This window comes from Lissotriton helveticus, chromosome 12, assembly GCF_964261635.1.
Source record: "Lissotriton helveticus chromosome 12, aLisHel1.1, whole genome shotgun sequence".
Taxonomy (NCBI): domain Eukaryota; kingdom Metazoa; phylum Chordata; class Amphibia; order Caudata; family Salamandridae; genus Lissotriton; species Lissotriton helveticus.
Window position 1 is genome coordinate 663,912,095 of NC_136073.1, and position 18,017 is coordinate 663,930,111.

Below are 18,017 nucleotides of genomic sequence, written 5' to 3' on the forward strand. Positions count from 1 at the left end.
ATTCCATGGCACACATCTGCAATACCAACCTAATGTAATGCAGAGCCAGGCATGAAAGTGGAGGATGCATCGCTGAGGATTTTTCAACTGTGGTAGGACGCTTAATCTACACGCATTAGAACATAATGAATTTGAGCTACTACACTGTAACTTATGGCATAACATGAATGATCTTGGAAGGCAGGTTGTTTGAGCAGCTTTCTGTTAAGCTCAGACTTTCTTCTTCGCCCAGAAGAAAGACTACCCAGGAAAATACGTGTTGCGGTGAACAGGAGTCTAAAAAAGGCACTTACTCACCTTAAGCATCTTAAAGACAAATATCTGGAACTTTCGGGGACCACAGGACTAAAAAGAAGTCTGCCACCATGTGAAACAGGCTCAGGATGCCATTTTAACGAGAGAGGCACTGATTTCAGGAAACAGAATGTGATGGCAAGCATTCAAACACTAACAGACACCCAATGAGGATGCCAAGCAGACCATTTCTATATGAACAACCACCTTATCACAAACCCTGAGGAAATCTACCATGAAAGCTCGGGAATCTCGAGTGTGTTTTTTTTCTGGCTCCTTGCACCTAGCACTCTGTGACTGCCTACACTCAGTAGCTCTCATTAAAAAAATAGGAGTGTTTCATGTTGCTTAAGCAGAAAAAAAGTTACAGAAGCATGAGCAGGAGGAAAAAAGGGAGGTGGGTCCAGGACATGCAAAAGGTTCAATCCCTATGCACCTAGCTTTGATACATTGTTTGGAGATTGTGATATGCACAGCCTGTTTCCTATCTAGGAGGCAATGAATGCCAGTGTGCAAGGGAAGGAGGGAATGAGCACCTCGACGTATTTCAAGTATAATTGGTGAAACAAAAAAAGAGAATGAAAGGTTACCAATTGGTTGTCCTGGGTAGAGTCTTAGCTTAGGATAGCCAGGTACATGCTCTTCGTCCCGCACCCTGATGCTGTCCGCCTCATGTTTCACAAGGAACTGACGCTCTGCCAAGGTCAGGAACTCATCAGTGTTCTCTGTGGACACAAACTATTAGTATCTATTGCAAATCTTGAACAGAGCATCAATGCCTAGACCAATTAATATTTTTAATATTATATATATATACTATTCTTTTTCAAAAATGTTTAAGAATATTCATGCAACATACTATCACTATGTCTTTAGAGTGCTATTAATACAGCACAATTGTACCCAATTTGTAAAATAAAATTATACAAGTCTACAGAACTCCTTAGACATGCTCAAGTGGTTGTAGATTTTAGGGGGCGCCCGCTGATTTCACAAGCATACCCCGCCCACAAACTTATCTGCAAACGGCTTATCTAAATTTGGTGGTGATACTGTGTTAGGGATGTCAATGTAATGTTGACATTGCAATAGTTGTTGGGGGTGGTAAGTTCTTAATGACATGGGAGTACCCCAGGCAAATGCTCCATCCGCTAGCCCATCCACAAGAGAAGAGCCCCACTGGCCGATGTCCCAATCCCTTACCACTTCAACCTATGTAACATATGTCAAGGTAGCTTCAGACCTGTAAGAGCCCCTCACACTGCTGGCTAGGAGCCACAGACCTTTGCTTCTTGAGTCTCAACAGTGGTTGAAAATTAATGTTACTGGAACTGAGTTACAACAGTGAGAGATGGATAAGGAAAAAGCTAAGCGCAACAGTCCTTTATTAGAGCGGCATGGTGTGCAAAATACTTCCATCTAGTGGTCGGCTTCTGATGGCATCTTGCATTTTTCAAAAGTGAATAATGTGTCATGTCTTGAATAAATTAGATGTTAACCGAAAGCCTAAAGACCTTGTAGTTTCTTTTAATCCAACGAATATAATAATGAACGCAAATGTTACCAAATTTCTGATTCTTGTGAAAAAGAAGATGGAAGCCAGTGATTTGAGCATAGCAAAAGTGGAAGTTACTGATAGCTAGAGAAGAATTCTGAATTGCACATGAGAATTTGCACATAAGTAATGAACTCGTAACTGTATATTACTATAATTTTAAGACTTGACCTGTTGATTTGCAATAATGTATTAACAAAATGAGTGTATATAATGTATACTCAATTGTGGTGGAAATTGTTCAGCTAAGGGGTCTGATGGATTTTGGATTTATAGCTCTGTTTTTATGGTCGTGTATTGATGAATCTTTCTTTTTTTAATTGTAAGATTTTAATTAATCATGCAATAAAGAAATATTATAATTATTACTAAAGGCCTCACACCTCAATGCCACACTATACGACTGGACTAAACCGAATATTTAGCTATGTATACAACTCTATCATAATCTATACCATTCAATATCACAGCAGCATAGGGTATGTCCTGTATTGCTCTATAATAGATATACACTTTAAAACTACTGTTTTGTAGTCCATGCTGTACATCAATTAGTTTGCATGGTCGTTGTCCAATAAAAGACACTCTCATTCCAAAATTTAGAATTTGTTTGTCCCACATTGTAAAAAGACATCTGGTTACGAAGAAAAAACATTTGCATATTATATCACTGAAATCACCAGTGGGTTACCTTGCAATCAGTACTGTCTTGAATTAAGCTGATATTGAGCAGATAACAAACAAATAAGAAACACAAGCATTGGCAAAGCCAATAGGTATCACCTAAGCAAGAGCTATTGGCTTTGCCAATGTGTTTTAGCCATTGCTGTACACCAGCATGGCAAAAATATTGTGGCGAAGAATAGAGCGGCATAGAGTGAAGTGTTGTTGAGTGTCATAAAGTAGCATAGAGTGGAGTGTCAAGAAGTAGAGAGGAGAGTTTTAGAGAGGAGTGTTGTAGAGTGGAGTGAAGTCAAGTGGAGGGGATTAAACTGGTGTGGTGTAGAGTGGAGTGATGTAGAGTGGCATAGAGTGAAGGGGTGTTGATTAGAGGGCATAGAGTGTTGTGGAACATAGTGGAATAGTGTGTGGTTGAGTGGAGTAGAGGAGCGTAGAGTGGACAGGTGTAGCATGGAATAGCATGGAGTGGGGTAAAGTGTCGTAAAATGTCATAGAATGTAGTGGCATAGGGTGAAGTAGAGTGGAGTGGCATACAGCATTGTGGTGTAGAGTGTAGTGGCATAGAGTGAAGTACAGTGGCGTAGAGTGGAGTGGCTTTGAGCAGAATGTTATGGAGTGTCGTAGAGTGGTGTGGTGTAGATTGGAGTGGCTTAGAGTGTCATAGAGTAGAGTTTTGCAGAATGGAGTAGAGTGTCATGGAGGGCCGTAGAGTGTCATGGAGTGTTGTATCCATTTATATAGTGGATCGGCACAGAGTGTCATGCGGTAGAGAATGGAACGGAGTATATTGGAGTTTTGTGACGTGGAGTGTTGTAGAGTGGAGCAGAGAGGCGTAGAGTGCAGTGGAATGTCGTAGAGTGGAGTGGAGTAGAGTGCCATAGATTGGATTATCATAACATGGAGTGGCAAAGAGTACAAGGCGAAGAGTGGACTAGCATAGAGTAAAGTGTCATAAACTGGGGTGGCGTAGAGTGGAGTGGGGTGGCGTAGAGTGGAGTGGCATAGAATGGAGTAGCGTGGAGCAGAGTGTCACAGAGTGTCATAGAATGGAGTGGCGTAGAGTGGAGTGGCATAGAGTGGAGTGTTGTAGAGTAGAGTGTTGTAGAAAGGAGTAGAGTGTGGTGGAGGGCTGTAGGGTGTCATGGAGGATCATAGAGTACCACGGAGTGGAATGTCTAGAGTGGACTGTCATAGGGTGAAGCAAAGTGTGGCAGAGTGTCATGAAGGGCCATAAAGAGGAGGGTCGTAGAGTGCCATAAAGTGGAGTGCGTACAGTGGAGTAGAGTGACCTAGATTGAAGTGGCGCAGCAAGTCCTAGAGTGCCATGGGTTGGTTCAGCATAGAGTGTTGTAGAGTGGAATGGAGTATAGTTTCACAGAGTGCAGTTTCATGGAGTGGAGTGGTGTAAAGTGAAATGGCGTAGACTGGTGTAGAGTCTCATAGAGTGTTGTAGAGTGGAGTGGGGTGGAATAGAGTGCCATAGATTGGAAAATCGTAGCGTGGAGTGGCACAGAGTAGAGAGCATAGAGTGGAGTAGCGTGGAGTAGAGTGAAGTGCCATAGAGTGGAGTGGCACAGAATGACGTGGAGTGGCGGAGAGTGGAGTAGAGTGTTGTAGAATGGAGTGGCGTAGAGTGGAGTGGCAGAGAGTGGCTTCGCATTCAAGAGAATGTTGTAGAGTAGAGTGTTATGGAGGGTTATAGAGTTTCATGGAGGGTGATAGAGTGTCGTTGAGTGGGGTGGAATGGCTTAGAATAGAGTAGAGCTGCATGGAGTGGCGTAGAGTGTTGTAGTGTGAGTGGCGCAGAGTATTGTATCAAAGAGTGGGGAGAATAGCGTGGAGGGGCAGAGAGTGGAGGGACATTGAGTTGAGTGGAGTAAAGTGGAGTGTCGTAGAGTGTTGTAGAATAGAGTGTCGTAGAGTGAAGTGTAGAGGCATAAACTGCGTACCCGCAGTCTAGTTGATGCGCACGTAGCCGTGCGCCTACGTGGGCGTGATACGTCACGCCGCGTAGGCTATATAATACAGGAGGCGTGGCCCCGGAGTTAGTCCGGACCACGCGGAGTGCTAATCTGGTGTCCCGGGTCCTTGTGTTCGGCGCAGCGATAATAGCGCTGCGCACCTGACAACGAGGCCCCGACAAGCAGCACGAGCTTCGAGTATGTACGTCAGCGCGTGCCAGCTTTACAGCCTAAAATTGCTGGACCACCTTGTGACACGTACAACTTTCCCACCATCCTCCTATCCTTGAATTCAAAATCAGACTCTATCAGGCGAATGCATCAAGGTAGGATTTTGCGAGTCCTTAATTGCGATAATTAAGGAATCGCAATTAAGGACTCGAAAAAGCCTATGCATGTAGAAATCGCTGTAAAAAAAGCGATTCCTACACATTCCTTATCTGGAATGTGTGGAGTGTGGAGTCGGGTAGAGTGGAGTAGAGTGGAATGTAGTATATTTCACAGAGTTGAGTGGAGTGCCGTAGAGTGGAGTAGACAGAAGTGGTGTAGTGTGGAGTGGTGCAGACAGGAGTAGTGTCATAGAGTGTGGTAGAGTGTAGTGGAGTGGAATAGAGTGTTGCAGAGTGGATTATGGTAGTGTGGCATAAAGTAGAGGGCACAGAGTGGAGTAACGTAGAGCGGAGTGGCGTAGAGTGGAGTGAGTGGAGTGGAGTGGTGTAGAGTGAAGTACAGTGTCACAGAGTGGCGTGTAGTAGAGTGAAGGGGCATAGAGTTGTGGCGTGGAGTGGAGTAGAGTGACATAAAGTGGAGTAGAGAGGAGTAGAGTCGAGTGGCACAGAGTTGAGTAGAGTGTCATGGAGTGTAGTGACGTAGAGTGGAGGAGCGTAGACTGGTGTAGAATAGAGTGGAGTAAAGTGGAGTGCCGTAGAGTGGAGTGGAATAGCACAGGGTGGAGTTGTGTGGAGTTTAGTAGAGTGGTGTAGAGTGGCATAGAGTGGAGTGCCGTAGAGTGGAGTGTCATAGAGTGGAATGTCATGAAGTGGACTGTTATAGAGAGGAGTAGAGTGTGGCAGACTGTCTTGGGGGGTCATAGCGCAGAGGGTTGTAGAGTGCAACAGAGAGGAGTGGCATAGAGTGGCCTAGATTGAAGTGGTGTAGCGTGTCATAGAGTGGCTAAGTGTGTGGTGTCATAGAGTGGAGTGCCATAGAGTGGAATGTAGTATAGTGCCACAGAGTTGAGTAGAGTGTAGTAGAGAGAGGTGGTGTAGTGTGGAGTGCCGTAGAGTGGAGTAGTGTCATAGAGTGTTGTAGAGTGGGGTGGAATAGATTGTTGCAGCATGGAGTAGTGTGAAGCAGAAGAACATTACATGCATCTCATCCTCATAGAGTAAACCACACGCAGGGCATCCATATGGAAAACGTAAAACAGGCTCCTTATTTGAGGCGGGTATATAAGATCTAAAAACATCTCATATTCTGGAAATGGCTTAGAATCTAAAAACATGTCAGTCAAAGACCAGCTGGAGCTGATAGTTAAATATCTCTTGTTTATGTAAGTCCAGCAGAGAGCATTAATCATCTTGAGATCGTTTTTGTGAATCACAGTTGGATCGTCCCAGTAGCTCTGCATGCCATGGAGTAGAGGGTTGTAGAGAGGAATGGAATATAGTGTCACAGAGTGGAGTTTTGAGGAGTGGAGCGTCATAGAGTGGAGTTTTGTAGAGAGGAGTAGAATGGACTACAGAGAAGTAGGTTAGAGTGTTATAAAGTGGCATAGTGTGGAGTAGCGTAGAGTGGAGTAGTGTCATAGAATGTCGTGAAGTGTAATAGAGTGCCTTATAGTGGATTATCATAGAGTGGCGTGGCACAGAGCAGCGTGCATAGAATGGAGTAGAGTAGAGTGGAGTGATGCAGAGCAGAGTTACGTAGAGTGGCATAGAGTGGAGTGGAGTAGTGTTGTGTGTTAGAGTGGACGAGCATAGTGTTGTGGCGTGGCATGGAGTGGAATGATGTACAGTGGAGTAGAGTGTCATGGCGCTGAGTGATGTAGAGTGGATGGTGTAGAGTGATGTAGCAAAGAATGGAGTACACTGTCGTAGAGCAGAGGGCGTGGTATAGCTTAGAAAGGAGTAAAGTGTTGTGGAGTGGCATTGTGTGGAGTGGCATAGAGTGGAGTAAAGTGGCATATTGTGTCGTAGAGTGGCGAGACGGAGAGTGGAACGTCATATAGTGGAGTGTCATAGAGTGGAGAAGCGTATAGTGGAGTGGCCTAGAGTGAAGTGGCATAGATTGTTGTAGAGTGAAGTGGCTTTGTACAGTCAACACCTGTTCATATGACATGGGACCTAAAACAATATGTAGATCATATTGCTGTACCCAGCCTAAAATTGCTGGACCACCTTGTGACACGTACAACTTTCCCACCATCCTCCTTTCCTTGAATTCAAAATCAGACTCTATCAGGCGAATGCATCAAGGTAGCTCTGCATGCCATGGAGTAGAGGGTTGTAGAGAGGAATGGAATATAGTGTCACAGAGTGGAGTTTTGAGGAGTGGAGCGTCATAGAGTGGAGTTTTGTAGAGAGGAGTAGAATGGACTACAGAGAAGTAGGTTAGAGTGTTATAAAGTGGCATAGTGTGGAGTAGCGTAGAGTGGAGTAGTGTCATAGAATGTCGTGAAGTGTAATAGAGTGCCTTATAGTGGATTATCATAGAGTGGCGTGGCACAGAGCAGCGTGCATAGAATGGAGTAGAGTAGAGTGGAGTGAGAGTAGAGTTACGTAGAGTGGCATAGAGTGGAGTGGAGTAGTGTTGTGTGTTAGAGTGGACGAGCATAGTGTTGTGGCGTGGCATGGAGTGGAATGATGTACAGTGGAGTAGAGTGTCATGGCGCTGAGTGATGTAGAGTGGATGGTGTAGAGTGATGTAGCAAAGAATGGAGTACACTGTCGTAGAGCAGAGGGCGTGGTATAGCTTAGAAAGGAGTAAAGTGTTGTGGAGTGGCATTGTGTGGAGTGGCATAGAGTGGAGTAAAGTGGCATATTGTGTCGTAGAGTGGCGAGACGGAGAGTGGAACGTCATAAAGTGGAGTGTCATAGAGTGGAGAAGCGTATAGTGGAGTGGCCTAGAGTGAAGTGGCATAGATTGTTGTAGAGTGAAGTGGCTTTGTACAGTCAACACCTGTTCATATGACATGGGACCTAAAACAATATGTAGATCATATTGCTGTACCCAGCCTAAAATTGCTGGACCACCTTGTGACACGTACAACTTTCCCACCATCCTCCTTTCCTTGAATTCAAAATCAGACTCTATCAGGCGAATGCATCAAGGTAGGATTTTGCGAGTCCTTAATTGCGATAATTAAGGAATCGCAATTAAGGACTCGAAAAAGCCTATGCATGTAGAAATCGCTGTAAAAAAAGCGATTCCTACACATTCCTTGTGTGGAGTGTGGAGTCGGGTAGAGTGGAGTAGAGTGGAATGTAGTATATTTCACAGAGTTGAGTGGAGTGCCGTAGAGTGGAGTAGACAGAAGTGGTGTAGTGTGGAGTGGTGCAGACAGGAGTAGTGTCATAGAGTGTGGTAGAGTGTAGTGGAGTGGAATAGAGTGTTGCAGAGTGGATTATGGTAGTGTGGCATAAAGTAGAGGGCACAGAGTGGAGTAACGTAGAGCGGAGTGGCGTAGAGTGGAGTGAGTGGAGTGGAGTGGTGTAGAGTGAAGTACAGTGTCACAGAGTGGCGTGTAGTAGAGTGAAGGGGCATAGAGTTGTGGCGTGGAGTGGAGTAGAGTGACATAAAGTGGAGTAGAGAGGAGTAGAGTCGAGTGGCACAGAGTTGAGTAGAGTGTCATGGAGTGTAGTGACGTAGAGTGGAGGAGCGTAGACTGGTGTAGAATAGAGTGGAGTAAAGTGGAGTGCCGTAGAGTGGAGTGGAATAGCACAGGGTGGAGTTGTGTGGAGTTTAGTAGAGTGGTGTAGAGTGGCATAGAGTGGAGTGCCGTAGAGTGGAGTGTCATAGAGTGGAATGTCATGAAGTGGACTGTTATAGAGAGGAGTAGAGTGTGGCAGACTGTCTTGGGGGGTCATAGCGCAGAGGGTTGTAGAGTGCAACAGAGAGGAGTGGCATAGAGTGGCCTAGATTGAAGTGGTGTAGCGTGTCATAGAGTGGCTAAGTGTGTGGTGTCATAGAGTGGAGTGCCATAGAGTGGAATGTAGTATAGTGCCACAGAGTTGAGTAGAGTGTAGTAGAGAGAGGTGGTGTAGTGTGGAGTGCCGTAGAGTGGAGTAGTGTCATAGAGTGTTGTAGAGTGGGGTGGAATAGATTGTTGCAGCATGGAGTAGTGTGAAGCAGAAGAACATTACATGCATCTCATCCTCATAGAGTAAACCACACGCAGGGCATCCATATGGAAAACGTAAAACAGGCTCCTTATTTGAGGCGGGTATATAAGATCTAAAAACATCTCATATTCTGGAAATGGCTTAGAATCTAAAAACATGTCAGTCAAAGACCAGCTGGAGCTGATAGTTAAATATCTCTTGTTTATGTAAGTCCAGCAGAGAGCATTAATCATCTTGAGATCGTTTTTGTGAATCACAGTTGGATCGTCCCAGTAGCTCTGCATGCCATGGAGTAGAGGGTTGTAGAGAGGAATGGAATATAGTGTCACAGAGTGGAGTTTTGAGGAGTGGAGCGTCATAGAGTGGAGTTTTGTAGAGAGGAGTAGAATGGACTACAGAGAAGTAGGTTAGAGTGTTATAAAGTGGCATAGTGTGGAGTAGCGTAGAGTGGAGTAGTGTCATAGAATGTCGTGAAGTGTAATAGAGTGCCTTATAGTGGATTATCATAGAGTGGCGTGGCACAGAGCAGCGTGCATAGAATGGAGTAGAGTAGAGTGGAGTGATGCAGAGCAGAGTTACGTAGAGTGGCATAGAGTGGAGTGGAGTAGTGTTGTGTGTTAGAGTGGACGAGCATAGTGTTGTGGCGTGGCATGGAGTGGAATGATGTACAGTGGAGTAGAGTGTCATGGCGCTGAGTGATGTAGAGTGGATGGTGTAGAGTGATGTAGCAAAGAATGGAGTACACTGTCGTAGAGCAGAGGGCGTGTTATAGCTTAGAAAGGAGTAAAGTGTTGTGGAGTGGCATTGTGTGGAGTGGCATAGAGTGGAGTAAAGTGGCATATTGTGTCGTAGAGTGGCGAGACGGAGAGTGGAACGTCATATAGTGGAGTGTCATAGAGTGGAGAAGCGTATAGTGGAGTGGCCTAGAGTGAAGTGGCATAGATTGTTGTAAAGTGAAGTGGCTTTGTACAGTCAACACCTGTTCATATGACATGGGACCTAAAACAATATGTAGATCATATTGCTGTACCCAGCCTAAAATTGCTGGACCACCTTGTGACACGTACAACTTTCCCACCATCCTCCTTTCCTTGAATTCAAAATCAGACTCTATCAGGCGAATGCATCAAGGTAGGATTTTGCGAGTCCTTAATTGCGATAATTAAGGAATCGCAATTAAGGACTCGAAAAAGCCTATGCATGTAGAAATCGCTGTAAAAAAAGCGATTCCTACACATTCCTTATCTGCGACTCGCAAATTGCGAGTCGCAAATAAGGAATGGCTTCCCATTCATTCCTAAGGGCCTACAGGCCCATAGGAATGAATGGGAAATTGCATGCACAATTTGCGAGTACCAATAGTGTGTCAAAAGGACACCCTTGAGCACCCATGAAATTGATCTGTGCACATATGTGTGTGCGCAACATGAAACTTTGAAAAATGCACAAAAGTGCATTTTTCTAAGTTTTTGCAAATTACCATGAAGTTCAACTTCATGGTAATTTGCGCCCCCTATTAGCGAAATCGCTATTCTCAAGTGGTTCTTGCATTGCATTTAAGGAATCCCAAATTGCGATTCCATAAATGCACTCGCAATTTGAAAACTCGCAAATAATTGTGATTTGTTAAAGTGTAAGTGGCAAGTTGCTTCATGCATCGCAAAAGCTAATTTTGCGATCACAAATAGCTTTGATGCATGTGCCTGTATGTGTATACTCTCTCCACTATATCCTTTAGGCAGGATGTCACTCTGTTCTAAATTTGTAGCAGGCCACTTTTCTTCTAAGACTTTTCTAGGAATTTTAGAATACATTGATCCTAGATCAACCATCATATCTATTTGTATCCTATTTACTTTAAATAATGCTTCGGTCCATGCATCTTCACTCCTTCTTTGTCCACAAAACACAGTACAATATCCTATGTACTGTCCTCTTGCTCAAAACATGCCACCCGGCTCCTCTTTGCACTCTCGCTAAGTGACCCTTCCTCACACACTTTCCACAATCTTTGTCACGTGCGAAACACCCTTTAAAGTCTGCAGCATGCCAGAAGCTTCTGTATCTGTAACACCTTCTAAATTCTGACTTACCGCCAATGTTCACTTTCTTCTTTGCCTTTTCCCCCCACGGTTTGCCTTCTACATCCTGTTTCCATTTGACATCGCCCTTTGTCGAACCTTTCTTATGTACCACATTAACACCTTCCTTCCGCTGTGTTTACAGCTGTTGCATTTCCTTCATACACATATCAGACTCCTCAATATTTGTGCAATCGCAATTGCTTCCTGCAAGGTTGGATTCCTTGCAGCCCACAACCTTTATTTCATCATCTTATATTTGCAATGGACTATCAATTGGTCTCTGAACAGTAATTGTACCAAAATCAATTTTACAGCCAACTCTTAATCTTGTTACCAATTGATCCACCGATTCCTGGACTTTCTGAGGTTGTGTATAAAATTAATGCTCACTATATTCTTTTGGTTCCCAAACCATTTGTCTAACTTCCTTTTTGCTTCAATGTAAATGTTGTCCATTGCCTCTCTGTCAGCATCCTTTGCTTTTGGATGAAAACTTAAAAATATGCTGTCACTCCTTGCCTAAAACATTAAGCAACGTTGCCTGTTTCCTAGTAACTGAATATCTTAGACCATCTATTGCTTGAAATAATTCTCTGAAATTCCAATCCACTCTTCCCATTCTATTGAAGATGCCCTGTCTGAGCCAAAAACAATGGAGGTGCAGCTACGGTCTGACTGCTTGCAATGGCTATCATAAATGCTCACAATATTACCCGTGTTAAATATTTCTAAATGTACTCTAATAAAGATGTGCTTATGGGCTCCAAGTACATCTGATTTCTGTGTACCTAACTACCACAAAAATTAGTCTTTTGTATTTGGTAAAATCACCTTCTACAGGAGCATAGACCGTATACTTATTGCTCTGAATAGTCTCTCTTTTATGTCTGCATATATGCTGCAGTTAGTAGTCCTCTGTGTTTACTACCCAAAACCCCTCCTTCACGAAAAGCAATCCTCCCACAGTCCTTCCTCCTTCCTATAATACTGCCTCGCTGAACGCTGACTCCTCTGCTGCACGGAAATGCCACAACCAGGTACCACTCATTCACTGCCGCCTCCCCGCTGGAAACGCTCTCCAGGCGCGCTGCCTGTTAAACTAGATTATGTGCAGTGCAGCTTTTTTAATTGTCAAGCTGGCTTTTGCTTCGCACTATAATAGTTCACAGATTGAACCGCCTGTAAAACGTGCTTGCGCTTTGTACAATCTCCTCAAATGTCAAGGTAGCTCGGGTCGCTCTGCCTGCAAAACTTTCTCACGCACTGTACGGCATCCTCAGATGTAAAGCTGGCACGCGCTGACGTACATACTCGAAGCTCGTGCTGCTTGTCGGGGCCTCGTTGTCAGGTGCGCAGCGCTATCATCGCTGCGCCGATCACAAGGACCCGGGACACCAGATTAGCATTCCGCGTGGTCCGGACTAACTCCGGGGCCACGCCTCCTGTATTATATAGCCTACACGGCGTGACGTATCACGCCCACGTAGGCGCACGGCTACGTGCGCATCAACTAGACTGCGGGTACGCATTCTTTAAACATTACATTCCTTTTAACCTTTATTAAAACAAAACACAACGGTCATTCAAAAGTCACTTTGCATCATGTTGATAGGGGAATAAGTAAGAACGGCCCTCCGGCCTGTTACCAGTCTGGTGATCGGGTACTCTGACTTCAGCCTACTGCAAAGTCCGCCAGCTGCGAAGATGGGGCGGGATTTCTCCTCAGTCCATAGCCTGCTGCCTCTCCACGAAACAGAACTCTTCGTGGGGCTTCTTGTCGGGACATGGTTGGCGACAGCCCCTCCCCGGACAGGTGGGGGCTAGCAGCGCTAGGCATCTCTGCGGCCGGTGAATTCAACACCGACTTGTCCAAAGGGGTTCCCCGCTCGCCTCCGGGTGGGCTGTTGTTTCCTTCCCCTGGGTTGATCAGCTCTCGGTCTGGTTCTTGGCTGGAATGACCATCTGATGAAACAGAGGCTTTCTTGAAGAAAGAGACATTGCGTGTGACGGTTTCTCCGTCCCGTTGAGCAGTTACCAGTGTGCCGGAGCGGCTTGTGACTGTCCAGGGTCTGGGTTCAAACGGGAGCCGGAATTTGCTCCCCGGGTATCTGTCTCTTACATACACTTGATCTCGCTCCCAGATGGACTGTTCTTTGGCTCGGCGTCTGAAACTGGCGTAGTCATTCGATCGCTTCCGATTGAGCATTGTTCGTCGGGAGCTTACTTTGTTTGGGGGCCAGGTATGATGGTGGGGTATTGTGTCTCGAACTATCCTTCCCATTGCCGATGGCCCCGGGGCAGCTTCAGTCGTGCGATGGGGCGTGAGCCGGTACTCCCTCAGGAAAGTGAAGATAGCTCTCTCCAATGGTGCCTCCTCAGCATGGGCGATCCGGATGACTTTATTAAGAGTTCGCATAAACCTCTCGACTTCCCCGTTGGCTTGGGGCCATCTGGGGGTCACTTTTCGGTGCTGGATTCCCCACTCCTTGAGATAGTCAGCGAATTCTTGCCCCTGAAAGGGTGGTCCATTGTCGGTCTTGACCCGCTCGAAGATACCGTGTGTGGCGATGACCTTTTCGAACTTTGCTATGACGTCTTTGGCAGCCAGTGAAGTTATTATTTCCACTTCTGGATACTTGCTGAAGTCATCAACGATGACGAGCATGTATCGGCCATCTGGAAGGTGTCCGAAGTCTGCACTTACTTGTTCCCATGGTCTTCTCGGGTTATCTTCGGTGATGACTGGGGGCGGGCACTCAGGCAGTCCTGCCGCCTGGCACCAGTGACATTCCTTGACAGTCTGTTCCACTCTGGTGTCCATGTCTGGAAACCACACTTTTGCCCTAAGTCGAGTTTTGGACTACACCATTCCCTGGTGTCCGCGGTAAGCCAGTTCAATTGCTTGTTGGGTCAGACTTGTTGGCATCACGATCCGTGGTCCCCTTAGGAGGCACCCTTGGCTGTCCACTGACATTTCTTCTTTTACCTTGAGGATGGCTTCCAGCGCCCGCTTTGCTTCGGGCGTTCTCTTGCTTAGTGATGCTTGAAGGGTTTTCCAGTCGTTGGCCCGCAAGGCACTTACTACCAGTTGGAGAACCTCATCACTGCGGGTCGCCTCCACGATCATGTCGACACTCATAGGTAGGGGTCTTGACCTTTCCAGTACTAGTTTCACATATTCCTCCGTCTCTTCGGTGTCTTCTTCTTCCTTGCTGGTTGCTGCTCTGGGATGCCTAGACAGGTAGTCCGCCGGGTTCGTCGCCCCAGGTTTGAATTCCAGCTTGTAGTCGTATTCCTGGAGTTGGAGGATCCATTTCTCTATTCGGGGTGGAGGTTTGGACACGGACCCTCTGAATAGTGGAATTAGAGGCTTATGATCAGTGGATACGGTGAACGGATGCCCATAGACGTACACGTGGAAGTGTCTGCAGGCCCAATGGATTGCGATGGCCTCCCTCTCAATCTGAGAGTACCGCTGTTCGGTTTCGGTCAAGGATCGGCTGGCGTAGGCAATGGGCGCCCAGTCTTCACTTCCTTGGCGCTGTGTCAGCACCGGTCCTAAACCGTACGGACTGGCCTCCACCGCTATGTTGGTTGCTTTAGCAGGGTCGAAGTACGACAGAGTCTTGTCAGCCATAGCGCAGCTTTTGTGTTTTGGAATGCCAGGTCCTGCTCTTCTCCCCACGGTGGTGGATTTGGTGAGTTCACGTAGAGGTCTGGTGAGATTGGACAAATCTGGGATGAACCTTCCACAGAAATTTACAATACCTAGGAAACTCCGTACCTCCGATATGTTGGTCGGCGCTGGGGCCGCTTGCACGTCTCTCACTTTGTCTGGGTCGGGGGCAACTCCTTTGTCAGATAAAGTATATCCGAAGAAGCTGATTTTATTCTGGAGGAACTGGCACTTTTCACGATGTAGCGTCAGACCTGACTCTTTGATCCGTTGCAATACGCCTCTGAGTCTCTGGTGATGTTCCTCGACGGTATTCGCGTATATGAGCAGGTCGTCGCTGACGTTCAGGACCCCAGTGAGCCCGCTCAGACCTCCCTGATAGTGTTCTGGAAGACTTTGGCGGCGCGCGATATCCCAAAGTTAAGTCGTCGATAGCGCCGGAGGCCCACGTGGGTGGAGAAAGTGGTAATGTACCGGGAATCCGGGTGTAGGGGTAGCTGATGGTACACGGACCTAAGGTCCATTTTGGAGAACCACTTCGCTCCGTTCAACTCCCCCAGAATGTCATCTATGGTGGGCGTGAGATGTCGTTCCCTTTTCACTGCTGCATTGGGTAGGCGCATGTCAACACAGATGCGGACCTGGCCCGGCTGTTTGGGTTTCCGGGCCACCACGATTGGCAATACCCACGGGGTGGGCCCGCTGACTTTCTCAATTATGCCTTGTCTTTCGAGAGTGTCAAGTTCTTGCTCAACTTTTTTCCTCAGGTGGAAGGCTATTCTTCGGTGTCGGAGGGCTACTGGCTGAATGGACGGGTCAACGTGGAGAGACACTTCCTTCCCTCTTAGACATCCAATGCCCTGGAAGGTGTCTTCAAACTCTTCGAGGATCATGTCCAGTTCTTCTTCCAGCACCGCCATCGTGAAGGATATTAGGTGGAGGTCTTCGGCCGCCTGACCGCTGAGTAGCATTCCACTGCCTTCCTTGGTTACGTAGATGGTTGACGGGGTCTTCCGGTCTTGGTGATGTAGCTCTGTTTGGAAGCACCCAATTAACGGGATTGGGGTCTTTTGTCCATAGGCGAACACTCGGATCTTGGCCGTCTTCAGCACGGGCTTCTCTCGCAGTTGGTTGTAGACATTTGCCGCCATGAGTTCAATCGATTCATAAAGGGGGTGGTGATGGACAGAGTATCTGAATTAAGCAGAACACTCCTACCCAGTCAAAAGATCAGGGCTTGATCCATCACCGTTTTTTAGCTCACTGCACCATCCCAGCTCAGAACCTGGCTACATGCAAATTAGTCTGACCCTGGCCCAGTGCATCATGGGAACAGGGCAGACCAAACTACCAAGCCAATTCTTTACTGGAAAGGAAACAAGCTTCCGGGGACCGGTTTCTGGCATTACAGGCGTCTTCGGCCCGGCTTGCTTGAATCCTGATGGTGCAGTGAGCAAGGGACTCACATCTGAGCATACCCTTCCACACTTGTGGTGGCCAAAACGATTCATAAAGGGGGTGGTGATGGACAGAGTATCTGAATTAAGCAGAACACTCCTACCCAGTCAAAAGATCAGGGCTTGATCCATCACCGTTTTTTAGCTCACTGCACCATCCCAGCTCAGAACCTGGCTACATGCAAATTAGTCTGACCCTGGCCCAGTGCATCATGGGAACAGGGCAGACCAAACTACCAAGCCAATTCTTTACTGGAAAGGAAACAAGCTTCCGGGGACCGGTTTCTGGCATTACAGCCGTCTTCGGCCCGGCTTGCTTGAATCCTGATGGTGCAGTGAGCAAGGGACTCACATCTGAGCATACCCTTCCACACTTGTGGTGGCCAAAACGATTCATAAAGGGGGTGGTGATGGACAGAGTATCTGAATTAAGCAGAACACTCCTACCCAGTCAAAAGATCAGGGCTTGATCCATCACCGTTTTTTAGCTCACTGCACCATCTCAGCTCAGAACCTGGCTACATGCAAATTAGTCTGACCCTGGCCCAGTGCATCATGGGAACAGGGCAGACCAAACTACCAAGCCAATTCTTTACTGGAAAGGAAACAAGCTTCCGGGGACCGGTTTCTGGCATTACAGCCGTCTTCGGCCCGGCTTGCTTGAATCCTGATGGTGCAGTGAGCAAGGGACTCACATCTGAGCATACCCTTCCACACTTGTGGTGGCCAAAACGATTCATAAAGGGGGTGGATGGACAGAGTATCTGAATTAAGCAGAACACTCCTACCCAGTCAAAAGATCAGGGCTTGATCCATCACCGTTTTTTAGCTCACTGCACCATCCCAGCTCAGAACCTGGCTACATGCAAATTAGTCTGACCCTGGCCCAGTGCATCATGGGAACAGGGCAGACCAAACTACCAAGCCAATTCTTTACTGGAAAGGAAACAAGCTTCCGGGGACCGGTTTCTGGCATTACAGCCGTCTTCGGCCCGGCTTGCTTGAATCCTGATGGTGCAGTGAGCAAGGGACTCACATCTGAGCATACCCTTCCACACTTGTGGTGGCCAAAACGATTCATAAAGGGGGTGGTGATGGACAGAGTATCTGAATTAAGCAGAACACTCCTACCCAGTCAAAAGATCAGGGCTTGATCCATCACCGTTTTTTAGCTCACTGCACCATCCCAGCTCAGAACCTGGCTACATGCAAATTAGTCTGACCCTGGCCCAGTGCATCATGGGAACAGGGCAGACCAAACTACCAAGCCAATTCTTTACTGGAAAGGAAACAAGCTTCCGGGGACCGGTTTCTGGCATTACAGCCGTCTTCGGCCCGGCTTGCTTGAATCCTGATGGTGCAGTGAGCAAGGGACTCACATCTGAGCATACCCTTCCACACTTGTGGTGGCCAAAACGATTCATAAAGGGGGTGGTGATGGACAGAGTATCTGAATTAAGCAGAACACTCCTACCCAGTCAAAAGATCAGGGCTTGATCCATCACCGTTTTTTAGCTCACTGCACCATCTCAGCTCAGAACCTGGCTACATGCAAATTAGTCTGACCCTGGCCCAGTGCATCATGGGAACAGGGCAGACCAAACTACCAAGCCAATTCTTTACTGGAAAGGAAACAAGCTTCCGGGGACCGGTTTCTGGCATTACAGCCGTCTTCGGCCCGGCTTGCTTGAATCCTGATGGTGCAGTGAGCAAGGGACTCACATCTGAGCATACCCTTCCACACTTGTGGTGGCCAAAACGATTCATAAAGGGGGTGGTGATGGACAGAGTATCTGAATTAAGCAGAACACTCCTACCCAGTCAAAAGATCAGGGCTTGATCCATCACCGTTTTTTAGCTCACTGCACCATCCCAGCTCAGAACCTGGCTACATGCAAATTAGTCTGACCCTGGCCCAGTGCATCATGGGAACAGGGCAGACCAAACTACCAAGCCAATTCTTTAC

The 18,017-nt window shown here is 46.9% G+C and overlaps 1 protein-coding gene across 4 annotated transcripts in view; it reads right to left on the reverse strand.

Annotated features, from left to right (window-relative positions):
* LOC144799917 (anoctamin-10-like) overlaps positions 1-18,017 on the reverse strand; it is a 394,459-nt gene that overhangs the window by 282,464 nt on the left and 93,978 nt on the right. For all 4 annotated transcript variants that reach the window (XM_078671537.1, XM_078671539.1, XM_078671538.1 and 1 more), the window contains exon 4: positions 885-1,019. In XM_078671537.1, the coding sequence (XP_078527663.1) occupies positions 885-1,019 (135 nt within the window). The remainder of the gene's footprint in view (positions 1-884; positions 1,020-18,017) is intronic.